Source organism: Scheffersomyces xylosifermentans, assembly GCF_036884685.1.
Source record: "Scheffersomyces xylosifermentans strain CBS 12540 chromosome Unknown RJT20scaffold_3, whole genome shotgun sequence".
Classification (NCBI taxonomy): Eukaryota; Fungi; Ascomycota; class Pichiomycetes; order Serinales; family Debaryomycetaceae; genus Scheffersomyces; species Scheffersomyces xylosifermentans.
Window position 1 is genome coordinate 424,072 of NW_027042941.1, and position 16,681 is coordinate 440,752.

The following is a 16,681-nucleotide window of genomic DNA, read 5'->3' on the forward strand; positions in this document are numbered from 1 at the left end:
TTTCAACCAGAACAGCAATAACACACAAAAAAAGGAAAATTCATACCATAAAAATACTTACCCATTTGAATTACCAGCTATGTACTAAAGCTGTAGTTCATTCAGAAAAAGTTTACTGATCTATAATCATTTATCATTTTTTTTCTTTCTTTCTTTTTGCAATGAAGAAGAAATAAAAAAACCTTTAAAAAAACCAAACAAAAAACAGGGTACTTCAACATATTAACATATTGGCATAGGTGAATTAAAAATAAGGAGGATTGGATGGGATCTGTGGAAACAAAAACTAAAAAAAAACTGGAATTGCCTTGGATAATCTTGCTACCTCAATCTCTTGATGTTGGAACTAAACAGAATTCATTACTTCGTAGGATATTATCTAATTGGGTGAGTTGGAAACATAAAAAACCATAGGAATAATACGACATAGGAAATCATTGAAAACCCATTCTGGAAACAAATAATAGTACAATTTTGGGACACACAAAGGAACAGAGAAGAACTTCAATCTCAGAGATCGATTATTGACGACATGAAACTTACCGGTGATACTCTTATTGTGGGGTCGGGGTGAAATGGACAAAGCTGAGCTATTGAAATGGATACTTTACCTAAGGGACTATAATACAGACATTACCGTGGATACAAACAAGACATAAAACACAGAAACCGCCTTATAAGTTCATTATTTATATACAACGCAATACTGATTCTTACTGCCTATTGTGGATTTTAAGAATATAATGGGAAGCGTTCCCATGGGATGAAATCTATGTGGAAGCAAAAATCTCGTAGCACCGATAGGACGAAGGCGTGTGGAAAGCTGGCACCACCACTAGATAGTTTCCTTGGTATTTCTTCTTACTCTGGACTAAAGCGCATATATGGGAGCATTGCTCTCATGGTTCACTAGATATCATGTTAATTATTAATACTTACCCTACACGGAGTTCGTGGGATTTCATAGCATGCCAAACAGGAGGAGGAAGATTACTTTGTCTCCAAATTTAATTACACGCCACTCGTACTTTCGTGGTGTATTTATGTCAAGATGTTTACCTGCACACAAACACAAGGCATGACCCTGCTAATTTACGGCTGGGTGGTTGCAAATAATCAGCTGCTCATAAAGTTTTTGCTTGTTTTGAGGTGAATCCTTTGAACTATGGGAAAGAGACAGATAAAATTGACGCTAGAAAGAGAGAACCAAGAAGGAACGTGGAGATGTTACGAGTATGATGTGTTCCTCTGGCCTTTAGTACTCTCTTGATTGTTAATACTGTACAGTTGATGGTTAGCATCATCTTCCTGTATGGATTAAGCTTCTGTACATTAGCAATGTGGAGCCATATCCTACAGATAACCCGCTTTTCAGTTCCAAGTTGAGAAATCAGGCACGTGAAGGCTATATAGTGCCTGTATGGAATGAGTGTACTGTGAAGGATGGAAGAACCAAGGTTTATGCAACAACTCCTTTTCTGGCATTCATCATGATAGTCCATACGAGACACGAGAGGAAATAAAAGTCCTCCAGAGCAGAAAAAATTAGCTGCGATACGTAGTTACGTTACTTGCTTCGGAAGTGGATATTTTTCCGATATTATTGCGATATTATTGCTTCAGCTGTATTACGACATCAACTTCCATCTTGTCCTTATACTATTTCTTGCGGTGGTGAGTGAAAAAAGACTATGTGCAGCACATGGATTCCAGCTCATAAAACGTACTGAGAGGGTTGATTGTAGCGACAACTCTTCAAATGTCAACTAAAACAAGTCAGGTGAGCTGTCGAGCAACACCTCAATTTGCTTCCGGTGAAACGGAAATGCAATTTGTCGTGGTCATGACAATGTATCCACAACCACTCGGGTTTCCAATAGCTCATTTTCCAACCAAGCCTGCGTCAGAATCCTCTGTGCTACAGCTACCACGACGCACAATGGAACCCATTGCGACAGCAAAATTCTTGAGTTATCGCTGTGGCCCACGCGCCGTGGCACCGACAATTGACACCGTAGCTGCAATACTATGCGGACGAGCACCACTGTCTAGCGACATCGGCCATTCAACAGTTTAGCTAAAATTCTGGTATACTCCAGTAGCAATATCTTGTATCAAGTCATACCACCAAACCTAATAAGAACTCGTAGCTCGTAAACCCCCCTTGAGATCTTTTGTAATCTAATGATCACTACAACCTCCAACAAACACACAACCTACATATATCTCCCCATATATCTCTCCTCTTCTTTATCCCCCTCTCCTCTCCTAGCTCCTGCCCTCCCCCTCAATCTCCAGTTTCCCTGTGCTTCTTGTTGCTCTCTCGCTTCAGTTTTTCACCCTGCTCAGTCACTCATCCCAGTGAAATTTCCTCATTCTTCTCCCTAACCTCGTTCCATCTGGCGAAAAAATACCGCGATAAGTGCCGCCATTTTCCTCGCTCTCTACGCACTCCTCGCTATCGTCGCTATAGATGAGTGGCTGTTCCAATCAGTATGAAATTGTAGATGGACTCTACTATCTTCTTTCCGACTGTGGTATTAGACCATTGACCGAAGCCAATTGACCATTGACTTCCAAGCGACTGTGACCCAATTGCTTGTTTTTGTTCGAATTCACTTCGTGTCGCCTCAATTCTCTACCTCAATTGCTCGCTAGCTCCCCCACCATGTCTGCTGCTATACAGACTTTGGCCCCAGACTATGTCTTGCCAGTGACATACCAATTGCAAGACGTTGCTTCTGCCACACCCACCAAAGCGGCCCAGGAAAATTTGAAGAAATTGATCCAGGAGTTGCACGACAATGGTTTCTCCACCCAAGTCAGAGCAGGTAGCACTCCTTCATCGCTCTTGGTGTTCCTCCGTTTGTCTTCGTTCAAGTACTCAGAGATCGCCGAAAAGGACTTAATCCAGAATTACGAGTTCGGTGTTACTGCCAAAAATGACGGTGCTTCCGACAGGTTAAGAATCATTCACAGCTACTTGACCAGCTCAGAACTGGCAGGCGGCCTCGGAATCGTTCCTGGCAAGGGAAAATGGGGGTTCGTAAACTCCATTGTCCCAGTGACTGATGCTTTTGATGACACCTCATTAACTGAGCATGTCAAAACCCACTTGGCACCAGCTGAGTTGTCAACCAACTCTATCAAGGAAAAGTACGGTGTTCAGATTGCTCTCTATTTCGAATTCTCCAAGTTCTATACCACTTGGTTGGTATTCTTGGCCGTGGTGGGAGCAACATCGTACTTCAAATCAGGTAAGATCTTCAGTTTGACCTATACTTTTATTAACTTAACCTGGGGTGTCCTCTTTCTTGCCTTCTGGAATAGAAAGCAGCAGTACTTGGTAAACTTCTGGGGAGTCCAGAACTCTCATTTAGTGGACGAATACAACACCGAATTGGCTCAAGTTAACAAGAACTTCGAAACAAAGTCCTCATACAAGCACAAGGACAACTCTGTCGCATACAGATTTATTAAGGAAATTTCATTTGTCCCAATTGCATTATTTTTCACGGCAGTCCTTGTCACTTATCAATTAACCTGCTTCACCATCGAGATTTTCTTGACTGATATATACGATGGTCCAGGCAAGTCGTTCTTGACTTTAATTCCAACTATCTTGATCTCTGTCTTTGTTCCGATTTTAACTATTGTTTACAACATTGTTTCCGGATTTGTGATTAACTGGGAAAATCACGACAATGACTATAGTCGTGACAGATCTATTTTGATAAAGACGTTCGTTTTGAACTTCTTGACAAGTTATATGCCCTTGATCATTACTTCTTTCGTCTATTTGCCATTTGCCCACTTGGTTCAACCTCATTTGGGGGATATTAGGGATGCAATTAGTGCTAACGTTAACCAGAACCACTTTTATTATAAGTATCTTATCCAGTTAAAGAAGCAGGAGAACTTTAAAATGAACCAACAAAGATTGAATGCTCAATTCTACTACTTCATCGTCACCAATCAGATTATCCAACTCATTCTCAAGTATGCCTTGCCGCTTATCTTAAATAAGGTTATCAAAATAGTCAAGGGCCTTCTTAAAAAGGAACCAACTGACTACGTTATCAATGACAGAGAGGATGAAAAGGTTTGGTTAGATAACGTTCGTCACACTATCGAGTTACCGGAATATAACGTTAATGACGACTTCAGAGCCTTAGTTTTACAATATGGTTATTTAATCATTTTTGGTCCAGTTTGGACCTTGGCTCCCATCGTTTGTATTATTTTCAATATTATTACTTTCAAGTTGGACACCTTGAAATTGGCAAATGGAAAGTACTTCAGACCACCTACTCCCTCAAGAGTTGATTCAATTCATCCATGGAACTCTACCTTGTTTCTTTTGACTTGGATTTCTTCCATCATCTCCCCTATCGTCACAGTATTTTACCGTCATGGTACTGCCCCACCAAAGACGTTGGGTCAATTTGCCTTCGAGAAGGCTAGTGTTCATGCTTCTTCTGCAGTCAAGTTGGTTATTCTTCTTTTCGTTTCTGAGCACGGCTTCCTTATTCTTTCTTACGTGCTCAACAAATTCAACAATCTTTTCAAGAGTGAAGTTGAATGGAAAAACGATTTCGTGGACAATGATATCAAATTGAGACATGACTATTACTCGGACAAGGTTAAACCTTCATATGTTCCCGAAGATGATGGTGAATGGGCTAGTTTCACTCCAGAACAATCAATACTAGCAGCCTCTAAACTCCCCGTTACAACAACAGCTAAGGATAACAAGAGCGGTAGTGGATCCACGACATCTGGCCCATCCAATAGTGGTCCTACGCCGATCCCAAAAACTAAAAACAATGCGTACCTGACTTCTGCTCAGCCATCTCAAACTCAAGTTAAACTGCGTTCTGCTACAAAAGCACCTGTTGACGAAGAGAGCGCCAGTGATTTAACGGATAAAAAAGCTTTGGAAAAGATAAAGGATGAGGATGATAAAATTATAAAGACCAAGAATTCACAGGGAGTACCACAATATGCAACCATAGATAATAACAAACATTTCAATGCTAAAGACATCGAGAAGACCTTACCCAAGACTGTTGATGATATCAAGGATGCTATTCCAAAGACTGCCGATGAAATCAAGGGAACAATACCAAAGAGTGCCGACGAAATCAAGGGAGCTATTCCAAAGACTGTTGATGAAATTAAGGGAGCCGGCTCGGACACTGCGAATAAAGTCAAGACCACAGTTGCTGATGTTGGAAAAAAAGCTGACAATACCACCGACAGTGCTCACGAAGGCGATACAACCGCCTATACTGCAAACGAGTCCGAAGAACCATCTTCTCCTTCAAAGATTGCTTTAGCAGCCGCTGACGCTTCAAATGATGTGCTTCCAGAAAGCGAAGAAAGCCTTACAGCAGGTGCCTCTGATTCTGTGACAGAGAGTAATGACTATCAGAACTTCCTTAATGAAGCAAACAAACCTGCTGAAGAAGCTAGAACAAGTACAAGCACAAGTAAGAAGACGGCTTTAAAGAAATTGTTCAAGAGCAAGAAGTAGTTTTCGATAGTCTCAATTATATTCTCCAAAAGTTAGACAAAGATGACAAAAACATTGTATTATTGAACTATTTCTTTCATTATTTCGTATTTATTATTCTTTTATTAAATTCTATGTTTAATAAAAGTTTTACTATTTTTTCCAGACATTTTATCATGACTGTAGATGAAAATGAGATATTAGAGCCCCTCTGACGACCATGATATATCGTATTCCACAAAATATTATGCTCTTGGTGGTCTTGCACCGAATATAGAAGTACCCACTCTCACGCTACTGCTTCCCTGTTTTATGGCCTGAGCAAAATCATTACTCATTCCCATGCTAATTTCCAAATCTAACTTGTACTTCTCATCGAGATCTCTCTTTAAGTTCACTAATTTTGTGAAATCCTGATTTTCTTCGCCTTCAGACGTCGATTCTGTAAAGGAGCCTATCGTCATTAAACCACCCAACTTCAACTTTTTGCAGTCTTCAGATAAGAGGAATTCTACGGTTTGGAACAATTCTTCACGGTTGGATAACGAATAACCTGATTTTTGCTCTTCTTCTGAAGTATTCACTTGTAAGTATACAGTTATAGGAGCTCCCTCCAACTTTGCTCTTGTATTGTCCAACTGCTTACATTTTTTTAATGCGTCTATTGTTTCCACGGCATACAAGCTCTCCACTCCTTTAGCAAGATCCTTAGCTTTGCCTGATTGCAAACCTCCAATAAAGTGCCATTTAATATCTTTGGGCAACTCCTTCGATTTGGCTATTAATTCTTGTACGTAATTTTCTCCAAAATGGCGGACTCCGGCGTTGTACAATGCCATAATATCTGATGAAGGTTTGAATTTGGAGACTGCCACGAGCCTGACATTTGTCTTTCCATACTGTTTAGAAGTATCTTCGACTTGCTTCAAAATGCTATTATAAGCAGAGACAAGTTCCGCTGCACGTTCTGCTGTTGCCTGAGGAAACGTTGACATTTTAACTTTTGAAAGACGGTACAACAGAGAAGCTATCTGTCTTTGAGGTACGATTCTCATTCGTGCTATGGTCACTTCATGTATCGGTTAATCTGAAAAATCCTATATGACCTATGTAATGATGGGTTCCAGATATGTCACGTGATTGAAGATTGTTTGGTGGGCGCACGACATGATGAAAAGTGACAGAGACGGAGGGATATGACATAATCCCCTTGCTTGTATACGCAGGTAACGGGAGTTACTTATCATAATACCGATAAGGCAGTGGGGATTTTACGACGGCAGGACGGCGAGTTGCTCCCGTTGAAACTCACACCAACATGTATGAGGCGTAGCACAGTTTAGAATGATACGGCACCTAGAGGTCCAAACCATACCAGAGGCTTTGCTAGTTGGTCCCACCATCACTCCACAGTCAGAATTGCCGAGACGAAAATATTCGTATTTCCGATAAGCCACTCTCATTTTTGCAACTAGTGTCAAATATTATTGTTAAGACAAACTTGTGTGATAGAAAAATAGGCGAATTATTACCGTTCCATTGTCTTCAGATATGAATCTGTAGGTTGTAATGACCCGAAGAACTGTAATTGTTGTAATATACAAAATCCTGAAACTGAGCCCACGGTTCTGTTGGGAAACTCTATTTGGCCAACCTCTGCACTCTCCCTAGACTTTGCATTATTAACTATTTCATGCAGCACCAAAGAAGAACACTACAAAGGACAGTCATTCAAACCATTCTTATCTGTATTATATATATTAGATAATGAAATTATGCTTTTTATGATCTGAAAGCACAACGATCAATTACCAACGATGGCCATTTCCTTACTATTTCTTGCTTCAATAGTTGTTGCATTAGACGACCACTCCCTAAGGGGAAGCAACAAAGGCCAATCCTTCGATCCATGTTTATTCTGTGAAAGTACGGAGTATACATTTGAGCCTTGTGCAAATATAATAGTATATGATTCAGCTTTCCCTGTTTGCTTTTGTCCTAAACTTGATGCAAACTTCTGGCTGGTATTGGATTCTTGCGTACACGATTGCTCAAAGTATAATGGCCCTGGTGCTAAACAATTCAAAAGCTTAGAAAGTCTGTATTGTAGAGACTATGAAAAAACACACAGTAGTACCAGCAGTTCTCCATTAACATCAATAGCAGACAGTGCCGCGCCAACCACAACTTCATCTAGTGAAGCCACATCATTAGCTACAAACAATGAATTGGCAAACTCGGTTGCAAATAGTCAAACGATATCCTCAGGTACAAATAGCGAAACAAATGCTTCAGCGAACGGGGCAAATGTCTATAAGTTTGGGTATTCTGTGGGTATCTTAGCAATATGGTTGTTGTAATAAGTAAGCATCCAGCATACTATGTTATTCAAGCGCTTGTTATATGTTCGAACCAATGGCGCCAATTAAGCTATCGGGATGTTTAACCTATAGTTACGAGCCTTAAATTAAATACTATATTTCGTAAATTAATTTATATACTGGAAAAAAGAAGAACGTTAAAAACGAACCTATTGCTCATAACTGTTGATATGCCATGTATTCTCACTTCTAAGCCACCTATTCGCAACCCAAGCTGCGTAACGTGGAATTGGAGCACACCTTGAATAATAATGACGTTATTGCTGCTTCAAAGAGTCATATGGAACTCAAAACTTTTCATTATATGACTCTTTCCCGTTAGCCCAAGAATTCTATTAACTGCACATAAAATATATCGAGTCACAAAAGTTTGGAGAGACAAGTGAACTTTGGTATATAAAGGGTAGTCTTCGCTATTTAAAAAAATTTCAAATATCAATAAAATTATTAATCATGAGAGCTTTAACTCTATTGACTCTATTTTCAATAGCACTTGCTTCAGAGAAGAAGGAACTTGTAAGAAGAAGCATCGAGGAGATTTCCAAGAGAGACTCATGCGACGAATGTGCAACGATCGCAAAATCAATGGTGCCATGTCTTCCCAATGATGGAGATCTTGTATCTGCTGTGTACTCAGAGGCATTCCAGAAATGTTTCTGCGTTGGACTTGACAAGGACTTCTGGGACGGATTCGCTGATTGTATCGCCAATTGTAAGCAGTACCAGGGTCCTGAAGCTGGAAACGCGGCAGATATAGAAGAATTGTTTTGTGGAGACGTAGAAACCTCTGGTGATTTGGACAATAACTCAACATCATTTTCGACTTCAGCCTCATCAACTTCAACATCAGCCTCATCAACTTCAACAGCTTCAACAACAAAATCTGACACGAAGACCGCTAATGGGGGTGATACATTGAAAGTTGGATCTTCTGCTGTTATATTAGCCTTCTTATTATTTTAATTAAGTTTTTGATTATAAAAGGTGCATGTATTAACTTACGGTGCTAATTTCCACCTACAACTGACAACCCAGTTTTAAACAGTTTTATATGTGAAGCAGCAAATGGAAGATATTCGATCTAACGACATGTTAGGAACAGCACATAGAATAGTAATAGCAATTAAAAATACATTTACATCTATCTATCAATATCATGACATATTTCATACCATACAAATATGCCCTGTAGAAAACAACCAAATTACACATTGACGGATATCTTCAGATTAGCAGACCTGCTTCTGCAGCGGACAGGACGACAAGTTTTGGAATAAATTCCACGATTGTCTCAACAATTGCAAACAGTACGGCGACCCAAGCGCTGTCAATGTTGCAGAAAAATTGAAGAGTTGTTTCGTGGAGACTTCAATGACAGGTTGGCCAGTGATTCAGAAAAGGATTCTCCCTCTTCAATTTCGGTTACATCAAAAAGGAGCGAAACCAGGACACTGACAGCTAATGGCGGGGACACGGTTAGATTTGGATATTCTGTCGCAATATTGGCCTTATTGTTGTTGTAAATTGAAAGTGAGATTCCTTTCCAATTGGAAGTATAGGATCTGATTTATAGGTTTTAAAGTCCACTTCCGGAAATTGTCACAATAGGAACAGTGACGAGCAAAATAAAATATACAAGGAATTAAGCATATTCTGAATTAATATAATTACTATCAAATGTAAGACCTTTCACCCACAAAATGCAGTAAATACATCTAAATCTATGTTGTCACACCCATTCTTGACATGATTTTGACCTATTCTCCTACATACATCCATGTTAGCATAGAAAATATACCATGTATAAAAATACATCTACATAATTCAAGTAATAGAAATCTAGATTGTCCAAGTTGGCATATCCAAAGCATGAAAAATTACTTTGATCCCTCCACATAATACTATACCCACACTGAATTTACTTAAATCCACCAATATACTATAATACTCTTTACATCCAACAACCAATAGCTATTGCAGACCCTTCCATGAAGCCAATGCCTGCAGGACTAAATGTAATGATTTTTCAGATGAGCTCTTCGGTGTACCAGATCGGATTTGGACATTTTTTTACTGGGACAAAGGCATACAGTGGAGAACGGATATTGGGCCCCTATCTAGTCGTAGAAACGATAGCAGCGAAAATGACAGATTCCGTTTACAAGGGTGAAGATTTCGAAGAAAAGGTCAGAAAACAAGTTGAATTCTATTTCTCAGACTCCAACTTGCAGACTGACAAGTTCTTGTGGAAGATCTATGAGGCCAACGATGGATGGGTTGAGTTGAAGACTATCTTGACTTTCGGCAGGATGAGACAATACCGCCCAGAGGACAAGGTCATTGCTGCCTTGAAGGAATCCGACAAGTTGGTTCTTTCTGCTAACGAAGACATGATCAGAAGAAAGGACCCAGTCAAGGACTTCAATGAAGTCAAGAATACCAGAAAGAGAAACACTGTTCACATCGAAGGTTTCCCAAAGGATGCCACCCAAGAAGACTTGGAAATCTGGTTTTCTACCAAGATTGCTGTCGAGTTGCCAAAAGAAAAGGGATTCAACTCTTTACGTAGAATTAAGAGCAGAGCTAAGAAGGAGTTCTTTGGCGTTATTGATGTGGAATTGAAGACCCTCGAAGATGCCGAGTTTATTCTCAACAGCATTGAGCTTAGCTACCCTCAAGGTACTGTTAAGTCCGATGACGAAACCGTGGACAAAAAGACCCTTTTAAAAAAGATGTCTCTCTTAACATTCCAAGAAATGAGAGAAAGTGGAAAGAGATTTGGCGTCAACGACGTCACCAAGAGACGTAATAGTTTCAACGATAACCGTGGAAAGAAGTTCCAAAAGGGAGGATTTAAGGGTAAGAGAGATGACAGAAAATCCGAGAAGGTAGAGTCTGGCAATGACACTATTGACGAGTCTTCTGAAACCAAGCCAGAAGGTGAAGCCAAACAAGACAGTGCAGAAGTCAAGGAATCCAAGCCAGAAGGTGAAGTCCAACAAGAGAGTACCGAAGTCAAGGAAACCAAGCCAGCGGAGATCGCTGTGTCCGAGGAGGCTGCTGTCTCGAACTAATCGAGATGTACCGCCTATCTGTAAAATGATTAGATTCATGATCCATTCCAGAACCTAACTAACGATTTGTCTTGTATTTAACTTTCAAAATCCCTAGAATGCGTTTCTAACTTGTACTTATTCTATAATGATAGATTTCAACGTTTGATGGACGTGGAACGATAGCCTGTAAAGAATACTGTAGATTAATTGATAAAATTTGTAAAAGGATTAAATCCAAATTGAAAAAAGAAATGCACATTCAAATTAGATGATTTCTGGTTTAATGTCTATAACTACCATGTTTTCAGATCAACAGTTCAAAGAAGTCATTGTTGAATTCAACAATATCAAATGTCAATTCAACGTATGTATAGTGCTTTATCGAATGCCCGATTTATATTCCACTAACTATAATTTACCGAGTATAATCTACCGAGTACAATCAACCGAGTATAGTCTACCGAGTATAATCCACCGAGTATATTAATCCACGTAGATAAGAAGAGAAACCGAAATTTAGGGGGACTGCAAAAAAGAATCGCAGAAGCAATTCTTTCATAAATACACTCAATAGATAGATAATACCACCATGTAGTACCCAAGTTCTCCCAAAAACTGAAGGAACATGTGCTATCTAAGAATAATTATTATGCATGACATACAATTTGCAATTTAAATAACAAGCTATATACATAAACTACAAGATATATATAAACAGCCATAAATGTCAATAGAAATTGCTAACTATTTCATACTGATAATTATGAAGACGTTTCTTTTTTTTTTCTTCTTCTTCTTCTTCTTCTTCTTTACGTCATCGGGTCCGCCGATATCACCTTTTACTCGAACCCTTCACATTCTTTACCATCTTCACCACCTACTATGCCAAATAAAAATAGTAATATTGACTGCAAACTGACACTCACTCACACATATAAAAGACGTCTTCTGTCATTCCTACACAGAAACCTTTTTTCGAAACGCGTGGATCTCATTTAATTTCGTTTATTTACGTTTCGGTCTTTTTTTACAACCATTCACTTTTCTTTCTGTTATATGAATCTACTAAGAGGACAGTGTGCTGGTAAATAGTAGTCGGTTTACAAGTGGGAACGCGATATTGATTACATTGACAGTGTCACCAGGGACTGAATAACTCAAGCAAAAGTTAAAAATGCCGGTGGATAAAGCAATCAGACAAGAAATCGTCAAGGAATTCGGAGATTCCGATCTTATGAACGATGAAGTGATCGAGAAACTCAACGACTTGAAAACCATCTTCCACATCGAATTCCTTGATCTCTTTGTGGAATGGGAGTCATTCAACGTGGCAGTTATGAGCAGCGAGTTAGAAATGAACTTGGCAAATCTTGAGAAATTTCAGGAGCACCTTCAATCCTCGTTGGCTAACTCAAAATCTACACCTTCAGGCACAAAGAAGGTTAGAGACGCCCAGGCGAGCAGTATCAAGAAGAGACCTATCATGAAAGCCAGTGGAATCTTAAACTCCAGTCCTGTTGCCCCAAGTACCCCAAATTTAAAGAAAAGGAAGGTTGAAGAGCCAACTCCTGCTTTTAAGACTCCAAGAGCAAATTTCAATGAGTCTTCTCCAATGGACTTCGATACAGCTAACAACACCTTCCAATTACCGTCGGATAACACACCTTTGCTTAATAAGTTGACAAATCAACAAGAATCCAATACCATCATAGAAACCTTGAACCCAAATATCGAGGAATTGCCTGGATTTATACAGCTTGAAGAAGACCCTACGACCTCGATAAAGCCTTACAAGCTTATTAATAACTTCGATGTTTCCAAGTATAAATATCGCACAATGTCCATGAAATTATTGGAAAGTGCTGACGTTTTGGACGATCAAATTGACACCTTTGCTCGTCTCTACTCCGAATCCCAAGGTAGTAAAGGTACAATTGAGTTTGGTAATCCATGCTTAAGCTCTCAATTTGATATTATTTGTAGTGGCAGAATAGTTCCTGACTCACCAACGTATGACAAATCTGGTAACCACCTACTCAATAGCACGTCCTTATTCTTAGAAACTTCAAGAATGTCAGGAATTGGACAGAGAATTCCGCTTGACTTAACTCAATTAAGTGGGTATTCATTCTTTCCTGGTCAAATTGTGATATTAAAAGGAAGCAACCCAACTGGTAGATCGTTTGTGGTAAGAGAGGTATTACACACTCCAGAATTGGGAGCCCCTGTGACACCTAGAAGGGAATTGGAAGATTATGAGGAGTTGATCGCACAGTCTGGTTTGAAACTTGTTGTTGCAGCAGGTCCATTCTCAAACCGTCATACTTTAAACTATCTGAAGCTCGAGAAATTGACTGAACTAATCAACACGAAGTTGAGACCACACGTAGTTATATTAAATGGCCCCTTTGTCGATATAACAAATGCAGCAGTTGAGCTGGGAGAAATAGAGCTTCCTGATGAAAAACAAACTCCGAGAAACCTTGACGAGGTATTCAAAAAGACGATAAGTCCCATTTTGAAGAAAATTGATCCGAGAATTCAAGTGGTGCTTATTCCCTCTTTAAAAGATGCTTCTATAAAACATTGCTCATATCCACAAGATGTATTCGACAGAAAGAAGTTTGGATTACCTAAGAATGTGAGAGTGGTGCCTAACCCATCTAGTTTTTCTGTGAACGAAGTATTGATTGGCAGTTCCAATCTTGATGTGTTCAAGGACTTGAAAGACGTGTACCAAGGCGATGCAGAAGGCAAAATATTCAATAACCGTTTTGAGAGAATCACAAATCACATTTTTGACCAGAGGCGATACTACCCTTCGTTTCCAGGGTCAGTGAAAACAAATATAGGTGGACAATCCTCCCCACCCGAGTTACACGACGGAATCATGGGAGATGAGTTGTCTGTCACAGAAGTTGGGGGATCCTCGCTAGAGGTACCGTATTTGGGCTTGACCGAGCTTGGAGACTCTTTACCTGATATTCTTATAATACCATCAGAATTGAAATTCTTTGTTAAGGTCATAAAAGGCGTGGTAGTTATCAACCCAGGGTACTACATCAAGTCTAGTAAAGATAGTACGCGTGAAGACGGAACCTATGCAGTTATTGGAATAAAGGCTCCCGAGCTACAAGGTGAAGACAAAGAAAACGTAGAACCCGTTGATAGCGACCTGGACTTGTACTATCATAATGTCCACAAGAGAGCAAGAGTCGATATATATAAGAGTTAGTGGTTAGTTGTTCCATAGATATTATTTCAGTATAATATATTTGCACCCAAAACAAACCCTTTGAATGACGACAGAAGTATATTATGTCGCGGTTTTGCAATGTATATCACGTAGAATAACGCGACATACGATTTCTATAAGCAGTTGAAGTTTCACTACTACTTGTTACAAAGGTAGAACCATTCCAATATTTCTATGTTGAAATATTCCGAAATAACTCATTCAGCAAGCAGTTCAAGATCCGTGGAAATTGAAGACCGGATTTCCGCTGAAGTGTAGATGAACTTTATGTTGTATAAACCATCTATTCGTTGCATACTGACTACTACAAGAAAGCTGATTCCATATGTTCTTAGAGACTACCAAAAGAGTGTGATAGATGCGGTCCATCGGGCTATAGAGCGAGGAGTACGGAGACAAGCCGTGGTTATGGCCACAGGAGGTGGTAAAACTGTGATTTTTGCACATCTAATAGACCAATTGAAACCGGCAACACCATCACGAGGGAACAAAACGCTTGTATTAGCACACAGCAGGGAGTTGATCCAGCAAAGCGCCTCGACAATTGCAAAAGCAAATCCTCATCTCAAGGTTGAAATGGAAATGGCAAACTTCAAAACTTCAGAAGATGCCGATGTCGTAGTAGCCTCGGTCCCAACTTTAAATAGCAAGGACCGGATAAACAAGTTCAACAAGGAAGAGTTCAAGACTATTATTCTTGACGAATGCCACCATGCTGTAGCACGCACATGGATGAGAGTATTGCAATATTTTGAAGCTGATAAACCAGATTCGGACATATACGTACTTGGGTTTACAGCTACTTTAGAACGTGCCGACAACATGGCGTTGCTGAATGTATTCGACGAGATCGTCTACGAACGAAGCACGAAGCAAATGATAGACGAGGGAGATTTGTCTGAAATGAAATTCTCAGCTATTGATATTGATGTGAATTTCCGTAAAGTTGAGCTTACCGAAGTTGATGTGCAAAACAGTGGACTGTCAAAATCAATGGATTTGAAACAAGCAAATCTCGTTGTGGCTGTTGCATATATGCAATTGCGAAAGCAACATCATTTCAAATCGACGATGGTATTTTGCGTAGACATTGAGCATTGCAAAACTTTATGCGGAGTTCTACAGGAACAAGGAGTTGTTGCTCAGTATATTACAGGAAAAACAGCGAAGATCGAAAGAGAGGCCATCCTTGATGATTTTAAAAATGGACGAATTGAGGTATTGTGCAATGTACTGGTTTTCACGGAGGGCACAGATATCCCAAACATAGACTCTTTATTCATTGCCCGACCAACAAAATCGAGGGGACGTCTTGTACAGATGATAGGAAGGGGATTGCGGAAACATCATTCCAAAACCATTTGTCATGTTGTTGATTTTTCTCAGTCGTGGAAGACAGGAGTCAATTCAGTACCAACATTAGAGGGTACCATGGAACTCTTTGATAAATTAAGTATCCAGAGTAGTCCTACTGAAGTAGATTCCGCAGTAGAGGAAAGAAAGGAAAGCAGTCGAATAATCGAAGAAATGCTTACGGCAAAATTCATTGATGGGTTAGACCAACAAGAATACTGGTATACTTTTACAACTTACGATGGAATTCTGGGTATCGAGAATATAGGGAAAGTTCAATCTGAAGACAATTCAATGGTGAATAAGTCTATTAATGAAAGTACAGTTGCATGGATTAGACTCGAATATCATGTATGGGCGGCACCAAACGGTAGGGATAGATTCATTCATCTTCAGCGAAACGTTGATGAAGACGGCCATGTAGATTTCGTATTATCAATTAAGTCATTCTACACAGTTCCTAATAAGAGTTATATAACCAAAATCGGAAACGTGGAGACAATTGAAGAGAGCAGTGATATAAATACTGTCTTAAGAGAAGCCGAAAAATTGCCAAACGTTAGAGGGATGTACCGGCCACACAAATCTGAACTCGGCAAGTATTTGATCACCAAAAAACAGCTTTTATATCTTCAAAACAAGCTTGGGCCAAAGGTCAAAAAATTTTATGGTGAGGACTCCGAAATAATGACGAAATTCGAGACACAGTTGGCACGTATAGATGGTAATAGAGCTTCTAATCTTATTTTTGCATATAAGTATTCTGCAAATTCACTTTTCATTCGCTGGGAATTGAACAAGTTGCTAGGTTACGACAAAAAGGCTAAAAAATCACTAAAAAGGATATCAGAGTCTAACTCTCAATTGGTTAATCGCCGTCCAAGGACGTCGAGAGTAGAGGGAGGGAGTTTAGATGAACTTCTAGATATACAACCTCTACTGCTTCGGGAAGTGTTATCCAAAAGGTCACTGCAGAGCACGTCAGCTAGTGGTTGAGTCCTTATATGTTATGGCTTTTCTGTATTTACTTCTGGTATTTAGTATAGGCCGAGACAGTGTTATTCCGAGATTAAATGTCACCCGAGTTTGACTTCGAAAATGAAGTGAAAAATATTCCACA

At 39.6% G+C, this 16,681-nt stretch overlaps 6 protein-coding genes across 6 annotated transcripts; 5 read left to right on the forward strand and 1 right to left on the reverse strand. All coding sequences in view use genetic code 12, as the record gives it.

The window, feature by feature from the left end:
* The first annotated feature begins 2,280 nt into the window (after positions 1-2,280).
* IST2 (Ist2p) lies at positions 2,281-5,585 on the forward strand. The gene has a single exon (XM_064916831.1). The coding sequence runs from the start codon at positions 2,669-2,671 to the stop codon at positions 5,534-5,536; it is 2,868 nt and encodes a 955-aa protein (XP_064774815.1). The 5' UTR covers positions 2,281-2,668; the 3' UTR covers positions 5,537-5,585.
* On the reverse strand, positions 5,586-6,570 carry RJT20DRAFT_126795 (uncharacterized protein; the record flags this gene model as incomplete). Its single annotated transcript, XM_064916832.1, has 1 exon — positions 5,586-6,570. One exon carries the CDS (start codon positions 6,568-6,570, stop codon positions 5,761-5,763), a length of 810 nt encoding a protein of 269 aa, XP_064774816.1. The 3' UTR covers positions 5,586-5,760.
* Positions 6,571-8,349: 1,779 nt separating this feature from the next.
* On the forward strand, positions 8,350-8,859 carry RJT20DRAFT_1335 (uncharacterized protein; the record flags this gene model as incomplete). Its single annotated transcript, XM_064918221.1, has 1 exon — positions 8,350-8,859. The coding sequence occupies one exon, from the start codon at positions 8,350-8,352 to the stop codon at positions 8,857-8,859; it is 510 nt and encodes a 169-aa protein (XP_064774817.1).
* A 1,181-nt stretch (positions 8,860-10,040) lies between these two features.
* On the forward strand, positions 10,041-10,970 carry LHP1 (Lhp1p; the record flags this gene model as incomplete). Its single annotated transcript, XM_064918228.1, has 1 exon — positions 10,041-10,970. One exon carries the CDS (start codon positions 10,041-10,043, stop codon positions 10,968-10,970), a length of 930 nt encoding a protein of 309 aa, XP_064774818.1.
* A 1,042-nt stretch (positions 10,971-12,012) lies between these two features.
* Positions 12,013-14,235, forward strand: RJT20DRAFT_126799 (DNA-directed DNA polymerase alpha subunit). The gene has a single exon (XM_064916833.1). It carries the CDS (start codon positions 12,127-12,129, stop codon positions 14,185-14,187), a length of 2,061 nt encoding a protein of 686 aa, XP_064774819.1. The 5' UTR covers positions 12,013-12,126; the 3' UTR covers positions 14,188-14,235.
* A 240-nt stretch (positions 14,236-14,475) lies between these two features.
* Positions 14,476-16,557, forward strand: RJT20DRAFT_95071 (DEAD/DEAH box helicase; the record flags this gene model as incomplete). Its single annotated transcript, XM_064921560.1, has 1 exon — positions 14,476-16,557. The coding sequence occupies one exon, from the start codon at positions 14,476-14,478 to the stop codon at positions 16,555-16,557; it is 2,082 nt and encodes a 693-aa protein (XP_064774820.1).
* Between the last annotated feature and the right edge of the window lie 124 nt (positions 16,558-16,681).